Source organism: Cervus canadensis, chromosome 6 (assembly GCF_019320065.1).
Source record: "Cervus canadensis isolate Bull #8, Minnesota chromosome 6, ASM1932006v1, whole genome shotgun sequence".
Lineage (NCBI taxonomy): Eukaryota > Metazoa > Chordata > Mammalia > Artiodactyla > Cervidae > Cervus > Cervus canadensis.
The window spans coordinates 22,843,540-22,867,676 of NC_057391.1; the positions used below are offsets into that span (position 1 = coordinate 22,843,540).

Here is a 24,137-nt window from a genome sequence, read left to right on the forward strand (position 1 = left end):
TTCCCTATTCCTCCCCCTCCCACCCCCACCCCCGCTCCATTACCCCACTACCCTCTAGCCCCTGGCACCTACCAATGGACTTTTTTTTTATTCCAATGTACTTTCTGACTCTATGACATTGACTATTCTAAGTACCTCATATAAGTGGACTCAAATAGTATTTATCTTATGCTTAGTGACTTTTACTTTATCACATTTTCCTCAGCCCCTTCTAACTATCTCCCCATTCAATTTTTGGTTTTTGGTTTTGTTTTTTTTTTTTTCAAATATTCACCCACACATGGGACTATCTAGGATCTTAAGAAAAGTTCCTCAGTTAAAGTGAAGCCAGTGGATTAAAGCAGTTAGCATAAACTATGGCAGCTCTCTCCTATGTCTGATCTCAGGTCATGGGGCAATCCCCATGCAAAAACAGATGCTGCCACTGTCCCATTTGAAGTGATTCTCTGAGCAAGTTCCAGCCTCCAGTCTGTTGGAGACATTGTATATTCCTCATAAACTGTCTTTCCTCTTATGAATCCTGACTCTGAAAATTAAGACCATGTCTGCATGAGAGCTAAGTGTCTTAGCTGCCCTACGTGTCTTTATAGAACATGCGATCTTTCTGAAAATGCCCTAGGTCGATCTCTTGAGTCACTGACAGCTTCATGTTCACCAGAAGTTTGTGTTCAGCTCTCCTTTGTCCCAGGAACTGTGTCACCCAGAGACAGAAGTACTTGGCCGAGTCCCTCCAACGGGCTAATGGTTTCTCCAGGTGGAAAGTGGTTTCACTCTTAAATTCAGCCTTAAAACCTCTGATGCCTGAAACAAGGCTGTCTCCAGATATGTACTTCAGGAGAAGCTGGAGTCCTTGGTTGGGGTACTGCACGTTACCAGAAGAGATATGGTGAAACAGGAGATGTGTCGTTACACCTCGGCTCCAGACGGGCTCCTTCAGAGACAGTGATGTGGCTGTCAGGCTGGGTCACTGACTGGGTTCCGGCTCCTCCTGAAACATCAATGCTGTGATAGTGAGTCCAAGACAGACTTACCTACTAAGAGACGATATCTCTATTCAGAGTCCAATTGCGATACCACACTTGGAGAGAACAGGAAGATGAAATAGAATTTTACTCACTCAGGGCCAACAGTGTCACAAGCACTGTTATGAGAACCAGACTCATGACTGAGCAGTGAAGAAGTGGTGGGATACTTTTTTGAAGATCTTTCCTGAGCAGGAAGGAATATGGCTGAAGAAACAGCACTCAAGAAAGAGTGGGTATGGTTGATGTTCTAGAATCTTGCTTTAAGCACGTTCCAGAGATGTTTGGAAGACTCTCTTCCTTTACAAATCTGAATGTTTTCTGACTTCTGAGCGCTTCTCATTTATCACTGTCTGCAGATGGACACCTCAGCCAGCTCTGGGAAGGAGGAGCTAAAAGAACGTTGCTCTTCTTTACCTGTAATTCTAGTTTGTGCAACATCGCCCTCTGGAGGCCAAACAGAAGTAGTTCTTCTCTTACCCCTTGCTATATCCCTTGCTGTTTCAAGCATGATTGTGCTGTGTGGGCTTAGTCGCTCAGTCGTGTCCGACTCTTGACCCCATGGACTGTAGCCCGCCAGGTTCCTCCATCCATGGGGATTCTCCAGGCAAGAATACTGAAGTGGGTTGCCTTGCCTTCCTCCAAGGGATCTTCCCAACCCGGGGATCGAACCCAGGTCTCCCACACTGCAGGCCGGTTCATACTGTTTATCCCAGGAGTGAAGACACATAAGAGAGAATCTGAGACGTCACAGAAAAATTGATTGAACGAGTATAATAGTATTCAGAGTCCTTTCCCATAATAGATTACATAGAAAGCATCAGAACAACCCTTAGGGCAAGAGAATCAGGGAGACTGACCCACGCTCAGTTTTAGTTATGGAGATTCCTTAAAAAACTAGGAATAAACTACCACATGACCCAACAGTCCCACTACTGGGCATATACTCTGAGAAAGCCATAATTGAAAAAGACACAAGTACCTCCAGTGTTCATTGCAGCACTATTTACAATAGCTAGGATATGGAAGCAACCTAGCTGTCTACCGACAGATGAATGGATAAAGAAGCTGTGGTACATATACACAGTGGAATATTACTCAGCCATAAAAGGAACACATCTGAGTCATTTCTCATGTGGTGGATGAATCTAGAGCCTATGATACAAGGTTAAGAAAGTAAGAGAAAAATAAATATCGTATATTAATGCATATATATATATATATATATGGAAACTAGAAAGATGATACTCAGGAACCTATTTGCAGAGCTGCAATGGAGACACAGACATAGAGAACAGACATGTGGACATGGTAGGGAGGGGACAAATGAGCAGGTGGGACGAATAGAGAGTAGCATGGAAAAATACCCACTACCATATGTAAAATAGATAGCCAGTGGGAATTTGCTGTAGGGCTCAAGGAACTCAAACCAGGGCTCTGTGACAACCTAGAGGGGTGGGATCGGGTGGGATCGGGTGGGATCTGGGTGGGAGGTTCAAGGGGGAACAGACATATGTATACTTACGGCTGATGCATGTCAATATATGGTGGAAACCAAAACAATATTATAAAGCAACTATCCTTAAAAAATAAATAGCATATTTTTTTAAAAAAAGAATCAACTCATCCAGAAGATCTTATCTAACCCTCGAAAGACAATCATGCATTATTTTCCAAAGTTTTGGCTCTTAGGATCTTTGCTTCTAATATTACACATGGTCTATTTATTACTTATACATGATTAATATTCTTCAGTTTTATGGGAAAATTCCAGAAGTATACACTTCAAAAAGTAAATTATGTTTATCTAAAGATATTGAGGTATTCAGGGGCATTTTTATTTGTCGATTTTACTTATCATTGTTTTTTAGATTTTCTACTGCTATAGTAGTTCTTCATTACATTGATGACTCTCAATGAATCATGCTTCCTGATATTCACTGCCCTGTATAGTCTCCTCTCCATGAATCTGGGAGGGCCCTGGGATTCACATAACTGATAGAATGCAGGAAGAGTGATGTCAAACCAGTCCTGAACTTAAGCTTAAGCAATTCTCCTTTTATACTCTTAGCAACTACCATGAAAGAAACCCAACTACCATGCTGATGACAGCATGTGCAGAGACCACTTGGAAAGATCAACTATATATTCCATATTTTAAAACCATACACACACGTGTAGGTCCACGGGAGTATGGAAATGCATCTGAGTAAAGTAGGCTATTTGCCTGTAATGTGCTCAGTGCAGATCTATGCAAAAGCTCTTCTCTAATGATACTCCATAAATACTTCTGATCACTATAATGGAAGTCCTGTAAGTACAAATAATAACAGGGCTCTGTGCTTTGATATACTGTTGACTGCCAGAAAGGCAAAAAAAAAAACTCAACCTTGTCTCTGTAATTGCACAAAGCTCTGAACCTTTTGTAATCATTTATTCAAATAGACTGTCTTCAGCCTGGAGGCAGAGAGTTACCCATTCATGCGTGAGAGTCCAGAATCAGCAGTCATTCCATGAACCATCTTTTATCTACTTGAACCTTGAAAGCCTCACTCTGGGGGTTATTTGGCAAAAAAAAAAAAAGAAAGAAAGTTCTGTTATCTCTTACAGAGAAATGGCTGATCAATATTGATTTTTTTGGACAAAGTTAAGAAAACCAAGTTTTCTCTCACCCACAAAAAATTTTATATTTGTTTAGATCTTCTTCAATTTATGACAAGATCTGATGTCATTTTACAAACAGCTCTGTATAGCTGGCAGATCAGGTTTAATAACTTTATTATCCAGAAATGATAATGCAGGCTATGGACAACATAATGAGAGCATATTAAGTATAAGACCTTTGGTGTAATATTATTTTACCTCATAATAACCCTGGAACAAAGAATTCTGAGCCACACTTTATAGAAGCAGTATTGAAGCTCAGAACCCATAAGTATTTGATCAACATCAAATTCTTTAAGAGTAACATCTCAGATTCCAACCCAGGAAGGCCTGGCTCGAGCTTATTCTTTTTCCATTGTTTTGCTACCCAAGGGCAGGTAGCAATGAACAAGCACAACTAGAATTATAACTTACTACTTCTAATCCCATGCTCTTTTAACCATTACACAGTGGTTATTATTCCAAAATGTTCAACATGCAGACTCCTGTTTATAAAACTAGAACTTTAAACCTCACTGTGTTGTTTCCCAGTAGCCAGTGACTCCTTGAAAGAACCTGGACCGTATTTCTGGTTCCTTCATCCCTGAGACTTCCTTTCCTCTATACTATGACCAAGGAGTCATTCAAACGTGATAGCATGAACAAGGGTGGGAGAAAATGCCAATGTGGATAGAAAATATTTTCAAGATTTATCCAGCCAATATCCCATCTATAATTTCCTGGATCAGTTATCTACAGAACCATCTAACATCTTCCTTAGTTAATCACACACCAACTCTCAGAAATGATATGAATATTTATTTTCAAAAGTAGATAGAAACATTAGATATTCCCCTCTACCCTACTCTCTCAACTCTCACGTCAGGAGTGTGGTTGGAGCCCCTGCTGCTAGTTTGGGTAGAGGCTCCAGATACTTGGGGACCACTGTGAACTCGCTATCCAGAAGTAGATGTCTGAGTCTCCAGGTTTCAAATCTGTGATATGCAGGGAGATGTGTTTCTTGTCTTTGTTCAAATGCTATGAATCTTTTCTCCTTTTTGCCATTTGAGATTATGGGAAGTAGAAGTCCTGGGCTTTCCAGGGTATTATCCTTGCTGCATGAAGTACTAGAAATTGTGGTCTTAGGCAAAGTTGAGAGAAGAGCCAGCTACATCTTAAACATTCAGAGGCCCGGCACTCCTTCTGCAGGTTCCTCAACCATCTTTAAAAAGGTGTTGCCAAAGCGAGATGAGTTCATGGGCTCTAATGCTCTATAGTTCTTTGTTTTTCCACAATAGTATCTCCTACCAAACCCTCAGATGAGCTAGATGGAAATACTCTCCCATTCCACAGTTCAGTTCAGTCGATCAGTAGTGTCTGACTCTTTGCGACCCCATGGACTGTATCACACCAGGCTTCCCTTTCTATCACCAATTCCTGAGGCTTACTCAAACTCATGTCCATTGAGTTGGTGATGCCATCCAACCATCTTATCCTCTGTCGTCCCCTTCTCCTACCGCCTTCAATCTTTCATAACATCAGGGTCTTTACAAATGAGTGAGTTCTTCACATCAGGTGGCCAAAGTATTGGAGATTCAGCTTCCACATCAGTCCTTCCGATGAATATTCGGGACTGATTTCCTTTAGGCTGGACTGGTTGGATCTCCTTGCAGCCCAAGGGACACTCAAGAGTCTTCTCCAACACCACAGTTCAAAAGCATCAATTCTTAGGCACTCAGCTTTCTTTGTGGTCCAACTCTCACATCCATACATGACTATTGGGAAAACCATAGCTTTGACTATATGGAACTTTGTTGGCAAAGTAATGTCTCTGCTTTTTAATATGCTGTCTAGGTTGGTCATAACTTTTCTTCCAAGGAGCAAGTGTCTTTTAATTTCATGACTGCAGTCACCATCTACAGTGATTTTGGAGCCCCAAAAAATAAAGTCTGTCACTGTTTCCCCATCTATTTGCCAGGAAGTGGTGGGACCAGATGCCATGATCTTAGAAATAGATTCAGGGATTAGATCTGATAGACAGAGTGCCTGAAGAACTATGGATGGAGGTTTGTGGCATTGTTACAGGAGGCAGGGATCAAGACCATCACCAAGAAAAAGAAAGGCAAAATGGTTGTCTGAGGAGGCCTTACAAATAGCTATGAAAAGAAGAGAAGCGAAAGGCAAAGGAGAAAAGGAAAGAGGTACACATCTGAAAAGCAAAGAGCTAAAGAACAGCAAGGACAGATAAGAAAGCCTTCCTCAGCAATAAATGCAAAGAAATAGAGGAAAACAACAGAATGGGAAAGACTAATTTTCTCTTCAAGAAAATTAGAGATACCAAGGGAACATTTCATGCAAAGATGTGCACAATAAAGGACAGAAATGGTATGGACCTAACAGAAGCAGAAGATATTAAGAAGAGGTAGCAAGAATACACAGAGGAACTATACAAAAAAGATCTTCATGATGCGGAAAACCACAGTGGTGTGATCCCTCACCTAGAGCCAGACATCCTGCAATGTGAAGTCAAGTGGGCCTTAGGAAGCATCACTATGAACAAAGCCAGTGGAGGTGATGAAATTCCAGTTGAGCTCTTTCAAATCCTAAAAGAGGATGCTGTGAAAGTGCTGCACTCAATATGTCAGCAAATTTGGAAAACTCAGCAGAGGCCATAGAACTGGAAAAGGTCAGTTTTCATTCCAACACCAAAGGGCAATGCCAAAGAATGTTCAAACTACCACACAATTGCACTCATCTCACATGCTAGCAAAGTAATGTTCAAAGTTCTCCAAGCCAAGCTTCAACAGTATGTGAACCATGAAATTCCAGATGTTCAAGCCGGATCTAGAAAAAGCAAAGGAATAAGAGATCAAATTGCAAATATCTGTTGGATCATAGAAAGAGCAAGAGAATTCCAGAAAAACATCTACTTCTGTTTTATTGATTATGCTAAAGCATTTGACCTTATAGATCACAACAAACTATGTAAAAGTCTTCAAGAGATGGGAATACCAGACCACCTGACCTGCCTCTTGGGAAATCTGTATGCAGGTCAGGAGGCAACAGTTAGAACCGGACATGGAACAACAGACTGGTTCAAAATTGGGAAAGGAGTAGGTCAAGCCTGTATATTGTCATCCTGCTTATTAAACTTACATGCAGAGTACATCATGAGAAATGCTGGGCTGGATGAATCACAGCTGGAATCAGATTGCCAGGAGAAATATCAATACCCTCAGATATGCAGATGACACACCCTTATGGCAGAAACTGAAGAGGAACTAAAGAGCCTCTTGATGAAAGTGAAAGGGGAGAGTGAAAAAGTTGGCTTAAAACCCATTCCATAGGGTGAGTCTCAATAGAAAATATCACCAACTGTTGCATTTCCTGTTGCCAAAATCAGAGACAACTCCCCACTAAAACATTAATAATAATATCCTCACAGTCCTGACTAAGCTGCAGGCTCACTAGCAAGATGGAACCTTGCCATTATTCTTGTCTCCATTTGGTCCCCAAAGGACTCAACCTGAAAATTTATAATGACCCAGAATCCTTATGTTTCTGCTTCATATATGGAAAAATAGTCTATGAAACCAATTAGAATCAAAAACCTTTTCCACTCCCCCCACCATCATCCCCATTCTATTAGCCATGCTATCCACAACAAGGGAGTGGGACAAAAGACAAGAGAAAGAGGGGTAACAGAGAGTAAAAGATCCAAACACAGAGAAGACTTGGAAAGAATCTTGTGGGGCTTAAAATTCCAAAGAAATGTTCAAAATTTGTGTGACAATAATTACCTGACACAGACTGAATTTTTCAAAAGCTGAGAAGCTTGTTGTCTAAACTGCCTGCATGCAATGTGCATGTAAGGGTGTGTAGTGTGTGTGTGTGCCCAGTGCGTGTGTGCAGGTGTGTACATGAACTGAGGGGCATCAGTGAGCTAGGTGACAACAGTATGCATACCACAGGTTGTCTCCTTTTCTAAACTGAGCATCTCAGAGACAATTGGGACAAAGGCATCATGTCCCTTTCCATTTTATGAATTTTAGACCATAGAAATGGAATACCTATTTTAAAAATAAATAAGACCAATATTTTTTAAAATAGTAAAGTGATACATAGGTTTGCTAATACCGTCTGAAAATAGTACAGTGAAATAAACACTTTAGAAGGCACTCCTTTGGGGATCCCCTGGGCTGTGACTCCCACCCCACCCAGGGATACTGCGCAGGGGCAGCCCCATCTGTCTCGGTGTGCATCCTTACGATGCAGTAGTACACAGCGCTGTCTCTCAGGGAAGCCCGGGCCAGCCTCAGGGTGCTGACCTTCCTGTCAGCAGGAATGAACAGAGAGGCCACTTCATTTTCCACGTTTGTCTTATATCCTTGAATGATATATTGTGGTCCCTGGTTGGGGAACTGTCGATACCAGAAGATAGAGTCACCTGTAGCTATTGTAGTGTGGTTACAAGATATGTTCACGTCTTGTCCTTCGTATGAGTCAATGAAAATAGGCTGGGAGGTCTTAGCAAGACTCAGAGTAACTCTGGAAGTGAAAAACACAACACTAGCTCTTATTTTGAAATCAAAGTGAAGTTCCAACTCAGCACCCTCCAGGTTCCTTCTCAAGTAAATCCCCTATCTCCCCACCATATACAGACACACACAATTTACTTCTCACTTTGTTTCAGGACATCTTTTTTAAATAATTATTCTGAGGAATCCTAGGAACACACAAACAGAAGTGGCAGGTCTGATTTCTTCCTCCCATGGACACACCAGAGCTCAGTAACCCCAAATGTCTTCATTTCTCTCACTCCTCACATAAATGCCAAGGAACAGCCTGGAGAAAAATAGGACCCCAAAACCATCCCTCAGCATCTTGAATAAAGAGCAATGGTAGCAGGCAAGCTTGTAGATCCTTGTCTGGACCCAGATCCCAATTTCTCTTAATGCCATAATAACTCACCCAAGGTCAGGAGCACGGTCACTCTTGTCATCTGCCTCATATTCTAATGTAAACCAAGACCCAGGGTCTAAGTTCTGTTGCTGAGTCTGAGCCTGGACCAGGCTATGAACCAGGCAAGAGACGTGGCAGCAAATTCCAGACCACACACAAGCAGCTCTCACACAGGGGCTGTCCCCAGAAGAGAGCCAACAGCAGGGCCACAGCTCCTCAGAATGGGCTTCCCCTCAAGGTTCAACTAAACATTCAGGAAGAAGAAGAGTGGTAAAAACTTCTAGCACAACAGCATAGCAGCCTGGATTTCCTTTTAGATCTTTGCTATGATCTAACCCTCTAAAGATTTGGTCTGAATGAAACAACTATTTTAAAGGATAGAGTCCACTGGGCTCCTTATTCCTCATCGATTTCCCACAGTTCCAGAAGGTGCTCATCCACTGTAATCAGTCTCTTTAATGGAGCTCTGAGAATAATCCATCTAAGATGGTCATTCATGTCCAGAAATTCCCCATTGCTTCCAATGTAAGATGAAATTAAATCTTAATCTTATTCCACAAAAGAGCACATGAGGCCATCTGAACTGGACCTTTCATCTCCTGACACCCTGGTGTCCTTTTGGAATCACACTAAGTACGCACCTTACATCTGCTACTCAAACTCACTTGACAGATATTTACAGAGAAGCGGACCCCTCACTAGTCCCTCCTGACTAGCTGCTGCTGCTGCTGCTAAGTCACTTCAGTCGTGTCCAACTCTGTGCGACCCCATAGACGGCAGCCCACCAGGTTCTGCCATCCCTGGGATTCTCCAGGCAAGAACACTGGAGTCGGTTGCCATTTCCTTCTCCAATGCATGAAAGTGAAAAGTGAAATTGAAGCCGCTCAGCCCTGTCCGACTCCTAGCAACCTCATGGACTACAGCCTACCAGGCTCCGCCGTCCATGGGATTTTCCAGGCAAGAGTACTGGAGTGGGGTGCCATTGCCTTCTCCGACTGACTAGCTAGGAAAAGACATTTGATGAGGAATCAGTCACCAAAACAGGAAGTGGAGGAGAAGAAGAAAAGGCCCAAGTTCAGAGTCAAGACAGACCTAAATCCAAATCCCAGCTCTTCTACCTTGTGACCTAGGGCAACTCTCTCCTTGGAGCCTCAGTTTCTTCATCTGTAAAATTGGGACAATGACACCTACTTCAGAGTCAGCCTGTTGGAAACAGTCAGCAGTAAACTGTAATTGCTTCCCATTCCTTTCCTTCTTTTCTAAACCACAGGTAAAGAACCATGACCAGTAGAAAGCAATTGTGTAGGAATTATAGTATAAGTGACTATTTTTAATGTATTTATGGATCATTCACTCTTCCTTCAAGAAATACCCAGTAGAGAATCCCTTGGAAGTCCATTGTTTAGGACTCCAAGTTTCCATTGCAGGGTGTATGGGTGGGGAACTAAGATCCTGCAGCCAAAAAAAAAGAAAAGAAATTCCCAATATAAACTCAGTAACAGTAACAAAAAATTTTTTTAACTCTGAAAAAGAGCTAAATCCAGAAGATATCTTAATGTAAGTTGAATCAGCCAATTGCAATAATCCAAACACGTTAAATACTCACATTAATGTGGAAAAAATAGTGGTATGTTGAGTTCTTTGCTCATATAATATGGGAAAGGAAAAGCACTAGAAAATATTTGGGGAGCACTTCTTCAATGTCTAAAATTGTTGATAGTATTCTCAGTAAGCAACTTTTTAATTTTCCCATGGAAAAGATCAATAAGTGCTGATGACTTCTAGTAACATTTTGACACAGTATATTGAAATACCAGGTATGGAATAACCAGCTTCCCTTCAGTACCAGGTGGAGAAGGAAGAAGGATTTATGAGGGAGTTAAATAGGCTAGAACACCTTGTACAGAAGTAATATAAAAGGGTCACATTTTAGAATCAGCTCGTTGCAACAGCGACCCCATGTGGTAAATATACTTGGACAGAAGATATGTTTCACAGGAGTCGATAGGTCTCAGATCCATGCAATTTATGGACCGACCATCGTATTTCTTTGTTAAAGGTAGAAGCCAATAGTTTGCCTTGATCACTTGGACCATGGGGTCTATTTTAGGCAATGGGAAACATTCTGAATGAGGATCCAGACAAACCAGTTGAGAGCAATTTTCTGGACGGGATATTTGTGCAATTTTATGCAAATCACTTTTTGTCTGAGAAGCAGTTTCTTCACTTCTATAAGAGATTATATAGATTAAGAAATTAATAGTGATGGTTAATTAATTAAATAAAAAAACTCCAAGCCATGTTACTTAATAAAGAACTTCCATAATAAGGTTCTTTCTAAACTACATGTTTCTATATAAATACAACTATGTTTGACATAGTAAATAACACAAGACCAAAACAATGATGATACTTTTTCAGAACAGCAAATAGAACTTGATTTTTCTGTGTTGCCATCTATTAACTGATTTAGGAGACTATTAACGAATCAAACAACTAAAGGAAGAAATATTAGAGGCTTTTCTATGCTGCCGCCTTTGGACTGAAAGTAATCGTTAATGACTATGTTGTTATGGGCTGAATTTTGTCTCTTCCAACCTCCCCTGCTCACTCAAAATATATGTTGCAGACCTAATCCCTACTACCTCATAATATGACTTTATTCAGAGAGTGCTCTTTAGAGAAATAATCAAGTTAAAATGAGATGTGGGTGGACTCTAATCCAACATGACTGGTGTCCTTATAAAAAAGGGAAATTTGGACACAGAGATGACACAAATAAAGGGAAAACAATGTGAGGAGACACAGAGAAGTGGTGTCCATCTACAACCCAAGGAGAGGGTCCTGAAACAGATCCTTCTTTCACAGCCCTTGGAAGGAACCAGACTTGCTGACACCTTAGTCTTGGACCTTGATTCTCTAGAACTTCAAGACAACAAATTTCTGTTGCTGAAGGCACCCACTTTGTCACAGTAGCCCTGGAAAACAAATATATGGTACTAATAATTATGCTTTATAACATATATTCTCCTTTGAAAAGGCCTTTTTGTGTTCAAGAGATCTGGGTCAACACAGGAGCATATACATGCATTAATGTTATTTGTTATGTGTACTGTAACAACAACAAAAAAAAAATCTCAAAGCCCTGTTAAAGCAAATTTTAGAAGGTTCTTTTGATTAAGAAAGAAAGCTGTGCACCTATAGCAAGAGTCACCAACTGGAGATATATTTTAAATTTTTAAAAAGTGAGTTTTTCACAAAAAAAAAAAAGTAAGTTTTTCTCTGGTTGTTAAAATAATGAATTCTTGAATGCCATATCCCAGAAATATTATCAATACTATTTGGGTATATATCTTTTTTCCTTTGACTATGCATAAATACTTTTAACAAAATTGGGCTGCATGTGCTTATATGCACAAACACATAAATACATACATACACATTTGGGTACCCTGGATTTTTTAACGTTATTTCTGAAATATTTTTGCCTATTAATAAGTATATGTGGAATTTGGATTCTAGCTGAAAACATTCCTCAAAATATTCCATGATAGAGATTTACTATAATTTATTTATCAATTTTCCTAGTATTAAATATTTAGAGTTTAGGAAAAATACTATATAAACACCTTTATACATAAATCTAAACTTCCAGCTATTTCCTTTTTTTTTTTTTTTTTAGTTCTAGCAGTTTATTGCTACCAACCCATCTCCCTCCACCCTCGTGCACACATGCTCAGTCATGTAACCCCATGGACTTCAGCCCGCCAGACTCCTCTGTCCATGGATTTTTCCGGGCAAGAATACTGGAGTGGGTTGCCATTTCCTTCACCCAGCTATTTCTTTTTTAAGAGTTTTCCCATTTTTATTTTTCACATGGCCACTTATAAAATAACATAAACTTTCAGTTATTTCTTTAGACTAGCTTCTACAAAGAGGATGCCCTGAGTTAAAGAGTAAGAATATTTTAAGACTCATGGTAAATATAAATTTACTCAATCAAACAACATTTGCAGAGTCCCTACTTGGGTCAGGCACTGAGATAGACACGACATCCCCCTATGAGTATGGAAGGAATGTTTGAAGGAAGGAGGAAGAATGGAAGGAAGAGAAATGTTTAAAGGAAGAGAATGTTTAAAGCAGTGATAGTCTTCATGATAACTGCTGTGATAGGGGAAGTACAGTATTATGGGAACGCACAGGTAGTAAGACTACTGTGGCTGTGGGGTTCCAGGAACACTTCCCAGCTGGAGTGTCACCCAAACTAACACGTAAGGGAAGATGGATGAACCTGGTAAAGACTGGGTCAAGTAGGAAGGGGCCAAAGGAACAGCAGCTGGACAGACCTGGAAGCACCTGTGGAAGCACAAGTGGATAGCACTTGAGTAGATGGTAGTTCCATTGTTTGATATAGAAACAAAAAAATGTGAGTTTGCCTTATTTATTTCTTCTGTTTGGGAAAGGGAAGAAGATGAAAAGCTAAACTAACACTTCAGTTCAGTTCAGTTCAGTCACTCAGTCGTGTCCGACTCTTTGGGACCCCATGGATCACAGCACGCCAGGCCTCCCTGTCCATCACCAACTCCCGGAGTTTACTCAAACTCATGCCCATCAAGTCAGTGATGCCATCCAGCCATCTCATCCTCTAACGTCCCATTCTCCTCTTGCCCCCAATCCCTCCCAGCATCAGGGTCTTTTCCAATGAGTCAACTCTAGATCTCTAGTCTTTCCCATTCTGTTCTTTTCCTCTATTCCTTTGCATAACTAACTAACACTTAATTTTAAGTATTTCTTGATTCTTGTAGAGAACCCAGTAAAACTTTTTATACAATTAGAAAAAGATCAGAGGAGGGAAGACTGAATGGAACACAAAGTGGCTCCATGGAGGGTGGTTCCGCTTAGAGAGAGAGATGTCTCCCCAGCCTCCAGGCAAGGGTGAGTTCTCACATGGGTGCAGCAAAGTACAGCTCTCAGGAAAACCAGGATAATAAGCCGCCAAAATGCTTCTCTACTCCTACCTTCTCTAAAATATTTAACATTATATTTTAAAATGAAAACTGTGATTCCACAAGTATTTAAAAAAACAAATGTTGGTACTTCCCTAGTGTTCCAGTGGTTAAGAATCTGCTTTGCAATGTAGGGTATGTGGGTTCGATCCCGGATTGGGGAACTAAGACCCACATGCTGCAAAGGAACTCAGCCCAAGAGAACAAGAGAAGCCCCCACATCTTATCAAAGACCCAGTACAGCCAAAACGTGAAAAAACACAATAAAAAATGCAGTGTTGCATAAAATTGAATAAAATGTTGCTTGATGCAATTTAACCACAATGTCATTAAATAGGATGATACTAGCTCCTTTCTTAGAAGCAGGTTTTCCATTATATAAGATGGTATTCAGGTTCAAGTGTTGTGACAAAGGCCAAAGTAAAGTAACTTAAACACAAGATCGTATTTCCTTCTCATGTTGTAGTCCAAATATAAGAATTTCAGGGCAGATATAGGAGATCCATAGCTTTGGTGATGGCCTTAGTCCATTTGGGCTGCTATAACAAAAATAGCACAGTCTAGACGCATAAGCAACAAACATTTATTTCCAACAATTCTGAAGGTTAGGGAGTCCAGGATCAAGGTACCAGTGGATTGGGTATCTGGTGAGGACCCACTTCCTGGTTCACAGACCACCATCTTCCTGCTCTTCTGTCATATGAAGGAACAGGCAAAGGAGATCTCTGGGGTGCCTTTTACTTATAAGAAAATGAATTCCATTCAAAAGACCTTCACGCTTACAACTTAAGAATTTCCCAAAGGCCCCATGTCCTAATACCATCACACTGACAATTAGGTTTCAACATACAGATTTTGGCAGGACAAAAATATTCAGCCCATAGCAGTGACTAAGTTTCTCATTGCTATGCTTCCCTCAAAACCCACTTTTATTTGGGGTCCAAGACATGTACAACAATCCTCACAACAGTCCTTCCAATTATCTCAATTTTATGATTTAGGAGATGAGGCATATAGATTGTAAGTGGCTGATCCACTGTGACAAAATTACTAAGAAGAAGAATCATAATATATAATTTATGCTTAGCCCTCTTTCCACAGAGTCCTTAAAATGAGATAAAAGAGAGGATAAAAATGAATATTATAAACAAAAACTCCATTGAATTTCTGGTTTTACTTAAAAGTTACCTGGTTATAAGGAACATTTTCCAGTAAGCATAGGAAAATGAGAATACTAAGCTAACTTTCCTTCTCAAGGTAAAACAAGCCAATTACAAGGACCAAATGACAAAACAGAACTTCTAAGGAAACTTATTTGCTCCCTCCTAGCCACCTCAGTAAACAGGGGAAACATAGACCTGAGCACACAGTCTCCCTACTCCAGTCCTCCATTATAATAGGCTCTTCCCTGGCCATCCTCCCACGTCTCTGCCTGGGAGAAGTCCACTGAGCCAAGGAGATATCTCTTCTAGATCTTGCTCTCGTTACCCAGATCCCAGGATTCCCTGCACACAACGGTTCCCCAGGTCCACTTTTAAGGTCTCCATGTGCTTCTTCCAAGGACCTTCTTCCCTGACATAGATATTTCACCAACGTATACACAACCCAAGCCCAAGGGGTAGTCGAGGAATGGCTCTTTGCAGGGATTGTAATCATGTTGGGCTAAGTTACCCCCATCAAGAATACAATCCAAGAATAGATCTGGGTATATATAAGAATTTAGTATACTATAAATGCAGTATCCCAAATCGATGGAGCAACTGTGAAGTTTTCAATAAGTAGTGTTCTTATGAATGTCTATCCATTTGGAAAAAATGAAGAAATGTAAGTCTCTACATAAAAATTAATTTCTTTTGGGATATACTCCTTTGATTCATATGGTTCAAACTGGAGCTGCTAATTTCTTGCAGAATCATCCCCCAGCCACCACTAATTAATTGGTCACATGTTGACCAAAGCTGGGCTAACCCTAGTCGCCAGCACAACTTGTCCAGGGAACAGCATCTGACTCACACTGAGTCAACCAGAGCCCTTCCTGGGAGATTCTAAGTTGAAAAGAGAGAAAAAGAGAGGTATTGAGTCCAGTCCTTCACAAGGGGATACATAAGAAGATGGCAGCACAGGAGCTGTAATCAGCCTACATGTTTACACGACATACTTAAATCCTCCATTGTTTTGAATCCTCCTCACATTATGTCTGGCTTACTTCCTCTCTCCTTCCTTCAGAGTCAAGTTACCTCTACTTCCTTTTGGCACATAGCATTTATGCACTTCTCTGAGCACTTACCAAACTCTTTTCAGTTATCACTTTACTGTTCATTCCTACAACCAACACTTCTTATTAACAGGGACTATTTGGGGAGTTAGGGCTACACCACTGTTGAAATCTGTCTCATGCCTGGAGGAGCCTATAGGCTGAGGAGAAGTGGAGTGGTTAGACTACACTTCTGAGAGGCAGGCTGCCTGGGTTTCAATTTATTGTTAAGCAGTTCTGTGACTTAAGTAAGATAGGTAAATTCTCTGAGCTTGAATGCCTTCATCTATAAAGTGAAGCTCATGAGGAGAGTTGTGAGAATTAAAGGGATTCACAAATGTTTGGGATCACACCTGGCATCTGCAGATCAAGGATGCTTTCTTTCACCTCTTTATGATCAGTGCTCAGCAGAGTAGCTGGCACACAAGGATTTATTTCAATATATACTTGTCAAATGAACAAATTTTGTGGCTTTACAAAAAGAAAATTTTAGTTATAGTGAAGGACAAATCCTGGAGCCACAACACCACCTTGTGGAGGGATATCAAGGCTTCAGGAGCAAGGTTTTCTGTGCTCAGGGGTTTGTATTCAGCTCTGCCTGCGGCCCCCACCACTGTGTCGCTCACAGCACAGAAGTACAAGGCAGAGTCACTCCCTACAACAGATGATTTCTTCAGGTGGAAAGAGGTTTGGCTCTTGTTAAATTCAGCCTCAAAACCGTAGTTGCCTTGAACCAACTTGTCCCCTCCAAGGTATTTCAGAAGGAACTGGAGACCTTGATTGCGATGTTGGACATACCAAAAAAGATAAGGGCTCCCCGAAACTGAATAGGTGCACTTCACAGTCACTGGATCCCCTTCCGCGACAGGGACCTGATCTTCTGGCTGAGTCACCGACTGAGCTCTCAGTCCACCTGGAAATGAACGCACAATACATGAGTGCAGCTTCTGAGGAAGAACGTAAGCGGGAAATACAAGTGGAAACCGAGAAGGGAATGTCACTCACTGAGAGTAAACAGAATCCCAAGTGTCCAGATGTGCGCAGAGGCCATGGCTCCCGCTGGGCTGGATGGGGGCTCTTCTGCAGCTCACCTCTGCTGGAGATAGGGCACCACCCCAGAGACTATGTTCCCCACGAGCACAGCGATTTACGAACACCCCCTGGTGCTTCCCGGCACCTGTATCTTCTCTCTGTAGAGCAAGCTCTTCCCTCAGACCTCCGTGAGAAGCAGGACTGCAGCACCTCCTGCACTCAAGACAAACCGCACAGAGCAGCGCCCCCTAGAGCCCACTTAGAATCAGGAGACTTTCCAGGCTAGTAGCTCAGCCGCTTAACTAGTGACTCTGCGGTAAAGAAGCCGCCTGCCAACGCAGGAGACGCAGGTTCCATCTTGGGTCAGGAAGAGCCTCTGGAGGAGGAAATGACAACCCACTCCAGTATTCTTGCATGGAAAATTCCATGGACAGAGGAGCCTGGGTTGGTTACAGTCCATGGAGTCACCACAACAGTCCAGACCCATGAAGCAACGCACACCCACGCGCGCGCAATACAACACACAACACACCCACACACACAACAGTCCAGGAGGTCAACAAACAGTCAGAACCATGAGCACGCACACCCACGCGCGCGCAATAACACCACACACACACACACACACACACACACACACACACACACACACACACACACACACACCCGTGGGGCTTCCAGGTCTTATCCCAGGACCAGTATCTGGGTGTCTACATTTTCCATTGGTGTTCAAGGAGAAGAATCAGGGATGTATGAGCCAAAGAAGTAAACAATTCACCCTGGGTGGAACAAGTTTTAAATGCTTTTTGCTCTCTCAAAATAATACAGGGACAGAAAGAAGGGAAAAGCATATTTTGATAGGATGGGGAAATAAATAGAAAAACAGAAAGGAAAGCATAACGTTGAATGGAGAGAGAGAGAAAAGTGAGAGACAAGAAAAAACAAACTGAGGGAAAAGAGTAAGGCAAGAGAAGACGAATAGTAAGAATGAGCTTATTTGTCTCTTTAGAAATAATTTAGAGCTGACTTCCAATTAAACCTCTTTGACCACAATATAACTTCGGTTTTCTTTTGGTTGGGTCTGTTAGGACCTCGCCCTATGATATTTAAATAGTCATACAAGAACTCGAACCTTCTCTCTAAACATTTTTACAGAGAGAAAAAGAAGGGGTCGTGATATAAACTTGTAGTAAATATTTGTCCTATTAAACAGTATGTTTTACAGCTAAAAAACTTCTATGAAGGTTTGCAAAAATAGAAATATTCCACATAGAGAGGCTACTTAAAACAGACTTCAGATGAAATACACATGGATTAAAAGTTGATGGTTATCTAAGCTTGAGGTATTATGATGATGGCAAAGAGTTCATTTTAAGGGGAAGACAGGTTAAATTTTACACTAAAAATTGCCACAGTAGCAGCAGAGTGATTATTCAATAGAGTCGAACTTAAAGAAAATAAGCAAGTATCAACATAAAGAAGTACTTTCTCTGATTTTCCTTATTTTTCCTTTAACTAATATTCAAAGAAACCACCCAATTTAGAAAGATGATAGAAAATCTCTTTGCTTTGAATCAGAAGAAAAAATTGTGGAACGTAGCTATTTCTCAAAGCTTAGCTAAGGATCTCATACTTAGCTAATCGAAAGCTTGACCCTAATATAATATCTTTCTTTGAAATATGTAAGTTATCTTTAAATAATAAACTTCAAGTCCCAAAGAGGCCTATGATGAATGGGAAAATAGAATAAATTTCTTCTCTTTCCATCTAGAGCTTAACTGTTAGTGTTGTTATTTTAAAAGGTACTGGCAATCATCTTCAAAGGAATGATTGGGAAAAGCTTAAAGAAAGGAATATTTTTAAATACATGTGCAGGATTGGGGGAAATCTACAAGAGAAGGTAAAGCACCCTGGGACCAACAACAGTAAGAAGACGTCACCACTCCTAGGCTTGAAGGGACAGAGGAGGAAGAAATTATCCCAGCCTGGGAGACCTGGAACTGAGGTGGATCCACAGAACCTGTGGATCTCAGCACAGGAAGGAAAAGATCGCAGAATATAAACAGGCTGACCACTCTTTCCTGCCAGTGGCTCCCACTGGGCCAAGCCCAACTAGAAGCAAAAGAGACAAGTATAGAAGTCAGCCTCCTGGGTGTAGAGCAGGATGGAGAGTGTACTTGGGGAGGAGAACAGAGAACATCCAGAACCCTGACGTTGGTTTTCAGTTCAATTCAGTACAGTCACTCAGTCTTGTTCGACTAATTACGACCCCATGAACCGCAGGCCTCCCTGTCCATCACCAACTCCCGGAGTTTATTCAGACTCATGTCCATCAAGTCGGTGAAGCCATCCAACCATCTCATCTTCTGTCGTCCCCTTCTCCTCCTGCCCCAGTCCCTCCCAGCATCAGTGTCTATTCCAATGAGTCAGCTCTTCACATAAGGAGGCCAAAGTATTGGAGTTTCAGCTTCATCATCAGTCCTTCCAATGAACACCCAGGACTGATCTCCTTTTGGATGGACTGCTTGGATCTCCTTGCTCCAAGGGATGCTCAAGAGTCTTCTCCAACACCACAGTTCAAAAGCATCAATTCTTCGGCGCTCAGCTTTCTTTAGAGTCCAACTCTCACATCCGTACATGACTATTGGAAAAGCCATAGCCTTGACTATATGGAACTTTGTTGGCAAAGTAATGTCTCTGCTTTTTAATATGCTGTCTAGGTTGGTCATAACTTTTCTTCCAAGGAACAAGCATCTTTTAATTTCATGACTGCAGTCACCATCTACAGTGATTTTGGAGCCCCAAAATATAAAGTCTGTCACTGTTTCCACTGTTTCCCCATCTATTTGCGAGGAAGTGATAGAACCAGACACCATGACCTTAGAAATAGACTCAGGGATTAGATCTGATAGATAGAGTGCTTGAAGAACCATGGATGGAGGTTTGTGGCATTGTACAGGAGGCAGGGATCAAGACCATCACCAAGAAAAAGAAAGGCAAAATGGTTGTCTGAGGAGGCCTTACAAATACCTGTGAAAGAAGAGAATGAAAAGGTAAAGGAGAAAAGGAAAGAGATACCCATCTGAATGCAGAGTTCCAAAGAACAGCAGGGAGAGATAAGAAAGCCTTCCTCAGCAATCAATGCAAAGAAATAGAGGAAAACAACAGAATGGGAAAGACTAGAGATCTCTTCAAGAAAATTAGAGATACCAAGGGAACATTTCATGCAAAGATGTGCACAATAAGTACAGAAATAGTATGGACCTAACAGAAGCAGAAGATATTAAGAAGAGGTAGCAAGAATACACAGAAGAACTATACAAAAAAGATCTTCATGATGTGGAAAACCACGATGGTGTGATCACTCACCTAGAGCCAGACATCCTGCAATGTGAAGCCAAGTGGGCCTTAGGAAGCATCACTATGAACAAAGCCAGTGGAGGTGATGACATTCCAGTTGAGCTATTTCAAATCCTAAAAGAGGATGCTGTGAAAGTGCTGCACTCAATATGCCAGCAAATTTGGAAAACTCAGCAGTGGCCACTGGACTGGAAAAGGTCAGTTTTCATTCAACACCAAAGGGCACAGCCAAAGAATGTTCAAACTACCACACAATTGCACTCATCTCACATACTAGAAAAGTAGTGCTCAAAATTCTACAAGCCAACCTTCAACAGTACGTGAACCATGAAACTCCAGATGTTCAAGCTGGATCTAGTAAAGGCAGAAGAACAAGAGATCAAATTGCAAATATCCCTTGGATCATAGAAAGAGCAAGAGAATTCCAGAAAAACATCTACTTCTGCTTTATTGATTATGCTAAAGCATTTGACCTTGTAGATCACAACAAACTATGGAAAATTCTTCAAGACATGGGAATACCAGACCACCTGACCTGCTTCTTGAGAAATCTGTATGCAGGTTAGGAGGCATCAGTTAGAACCAGACATGGAACAAAAAACTGGTTCCAAATTAGGAAGGGCGTACATCAAGGCTGTATATGGTCACCCTGCTTATTTAACTTACATGCAGAATACATCATGAGAAACACTGGGCTGGATGAATCACAGCTCGAATCAGATTGCCAGGAGAAATATCAATACCCTCAGATATGCAGATGACACCACTCTTATGGCAGAAAGTGAAGAGGAACTAAAGAGCCTCTTGATGAAAGTGAAAGAGGATCGTGAAAAAGTTGGCATAAAACACATTCCAAGGGGTGAGTCTCAATAGAAAATATCATCAAATATTGCATTTTGTGTTGCCAAAATCGGAGACAAATCCCCACTAAAACATTAATAATAACATCCTCACAGTCCTGACTAAGCTGCAGCCTCACTAGCAAGATTCCCGGGAACTTTGCCATTATTCTTGTCTCCATTTGGTCCCCAAAGGACTCAACCTGAAAATTGATAATGTCTCAGAATCCTTATGTTTTTGCTTCATATATTGCAAAAATAGACTATGATAACAATCAGAATCAAAAACCATTTGCCACTCGCCCCACCATCATTCCCATTCTATTAGCCATGCCATCCACAACAAGGGAGTGGGACAAAAGACAAGAGAAAGAGGGGTAACAGAGAGTAAAAGATCCATATCAGAGAAGACTTGGAAAGAATCTTGTGGGGCTTAAAATTCCAAGGAAATGGTCAAAATTTGTGTGACAATAATTACCTGACACTTAGACTGAATTTTTCAAAAGCTGAGAAGCTTGCTGTCTAAACTGCATGCATGCAATGTGCGTGTAAGAGTGTGTAGTGTGTGTGTGCACAGTGTGTGTGTGCAGGTGTGTACATGAACTGAGGGGCATCAGTGAGCTAAGTGACAACAGTATGCATACCACAGATTGTCTCCTTTTGTATAACTGAGCAGCTCAGAGACAATAATGGGACAAAGGCATCATGTCCCTTTGTGTTTTTTGAGTTTTAGACCATAGAAACGGAATACCTATATTAAAAATAAATAAGACCAATATTTTTTAAAATAGTAAAGTAATACATAGGTTTGCTAATACCGTCTGAAAATAGTACAGTGAAATAAACACTTTAGAAGGCACTCCTTTGGGGATCCCCTGGGCTGTGACTCCCACCCCACCCGGGGATACTGGGCAGGTGCAGCCCCATCTGTCGAGGTGTGCGTCCTCACGATGCAGTAGTACACAGCGCTGTCTCTCAGGGAAGCCCGGGCCAGCCTCAGGGTGCTGACCTTCCTGTCAGTAGGAATGAACAGAGATGCCACTTCATTTTCCGCATTTGTCTTATATCCTTGAATGATATATTGTGGTCCCTGGTTGGGGAACTGTCGATACCAGAAAATATAGTCATTTGTAGCTATCGTGGTGTGGTTACAGGATATGTTCACGTCTTGTCCTTCGTATGAGTCAATGAAGATGGGCTGGGAGGTCTTAGCAAGACTCAAAGTACCTGTGGAAGTGAAAAACACAACACTAGCTCCTATTTTGACATCAAATTGAAGGTCCAACTCAGCACCCTCCAGGTTCTTTCTCAAGTAAATCCCTATCTCCCCACCATATACAGACACACACAATTTACTTCTCACTTGTGTTTTGGGACATATTTTTTTAAAATAATTATTCTGAGGAATCCCAGGAACACACGAACAGAAGTGGCAGGTCTGATTTCTTCCTCCCATGGACACACCAGAGCTCAGTAACCCCAAATGTCTTTATTTCTCTCACTCCTCACATAAAAGCCAAGGAACAGCCTGGGGAAAAACAGGACCCCAAAGCCATCCCTCAGCATCTTGAATAAAGAGCAATGGTAGCAGGCAAAGTTGTAGATCCTTGTCTGGACCCAGATCCCAATTTCTCTTAATGCCATAATAACTCACCCAAGGTCAGGAGCACGGTCACTCTTGTCATCTGCCTCATATTCTAATGTAAACCAAGACCCAGGGTCTAAGTTCTGTTGCTGAGTCTGAGCCTGGACCAGGCTATGAACCAGGCAAGAGACGTGGCAGCAAATTCCAGACCACACACGAGCAGCTCTCACACAGGGGCTGTCCCCAGAAGCAAGCCAACAGCAGGGCCACAGCTCCTCAGAATGGGCTTCCCCTCAAGGTTCAACTGAACATTCAGGAAGAAGAAGAGTGGTAAAAACTTCTAGCACAACAGCATAGCAGCCTGGATTTCCTTTAGATCTTTGCTATGATCTAACCCTCTAAAGATTTGGTCTGAATGAAAAAACTATTTTAAAGGATAGATTCCACCAGGCTCCTTATTCCTCATCGATTTCCCACAGTTCCAGAAGGTGCTCATCCACTCTAATCAGTCTCGTATTCATGGAGCTCTGAGAATAATCCATCTAAGATGGTCATTCATGCCCATATATCCCCCCATTGGTTCCACTGTAAGATGAAATGAAATCTTAATCTTATTCCACAAAAGAGCACATGAGGCCATCTGAACTGGACCTTTCATCTCCTGACACCCTGGTGTCCTTTTGGAATCACACTAAGTACGCACCTTACATCTGCTACTCAAACTCACTTGACAGATATTTACAGAGAAGCAGACGCCTCACTAGTCCCTCCTGACTAGCTGCTGCTGCTGCTGCTAAGTCACTTCAGTCGTGTCCGACTCTGTGCGACCCCATAGACGGCAGCCCACCAGGTTCTGCCATCCCTGGGATTCTCCAGGCAAGAACACTGGAGTCGGTTGCCATTTCCTTCTCCAATGCATTGAAGTGAAAAGTGAAATTGAAGCCGCTCAGTCCTGTCCGACTCCTAGCAACCTCATGGACTACAGCCTACCAGGCTCCGCCGTCCATGGGATTTTCCAGGCAAGAGTACTGGAGTGGGGTGCCATTGCCTTCTCCGACTGACTAGCTAGGAAAAGACATTTGATGTGGAATCAAAACAGGAAGTGGAGGAGAAGAAGAAAAGGCCCAAGTTCAGAGTCAAGACAGACCTAAATCGAAATCCCAGCTCTTCTACCTTGTGACCTAGGGCAACTCTCTCCTTGGAGCCTCAGTTTCTTCATCTGTAAAACTGGGACAATGACACCTACTTCAGAGTCAGCCTGTTGGAAACAGTCAGCGGTAAACAGTAATTGCTTCCCATTCCTTTCCTTCTTTTCTAAACCACAGGTAAAGAACCATGACCAGTAGAAAGCAATTGTGTAGGAATTATAGTATATGTGACTATTTTTAATATATATATGGATCATTCACTCTTCCTTCAAGAAATATTCAGTAG

General features: G+C 41.6%; 1 protein-coding gene and 2 gene segments (V, D, J or C); all 3 read right to left on the reverse strand.

Annotated features, from left to right (window-relative positions):
- Nucleotides 1–574: 574 nt before the first annotated feature.
- LOC122444242 lies at nt 575–8,771 on the reverse strand. Its single transcript, XM_043472984.1, has 3 exons — nt 8,637–8,771; nt 7,883–8,211; nt 575–862 (listed from the first exon to the last, which is right to left on the reverse strand). The coding sequence occupies exons 1-3, from the start codon at nt 8,674–8,676 to the stop codon at nt 575–577; spliced, it is 657 nt and encodes a 218-aa protein (XP_043328919.1). The 5' UTR covers nt 8,677–8,771.
- A 7,564-nt stretch (nt 8,772–16,335) lies between these two features.
- LOC122444055 lies at nt 16,336–17,032 on the reverse strand. The segment is given in 2 exon segments: nt 16,336–16,800; nt 16,893–17,032. Coding segments are annotated over 2 exon segments (486 nt in total).
- A 4,252-nt stretch (nt 17,033–21,284) lies between these two features.
- Nucleotides 21,285–22,963, reverse strand: LOC122444243. The segment is given in 3 exon segments: nt 21,285–21,321; nt 22,012–22,345; nt 22,773–22,963. Coding segments are annotated over 3 exon segments (411 nt in total).
- Nucleotides 22,964–24,137: the final 1,174 nt, after the last annotated feature.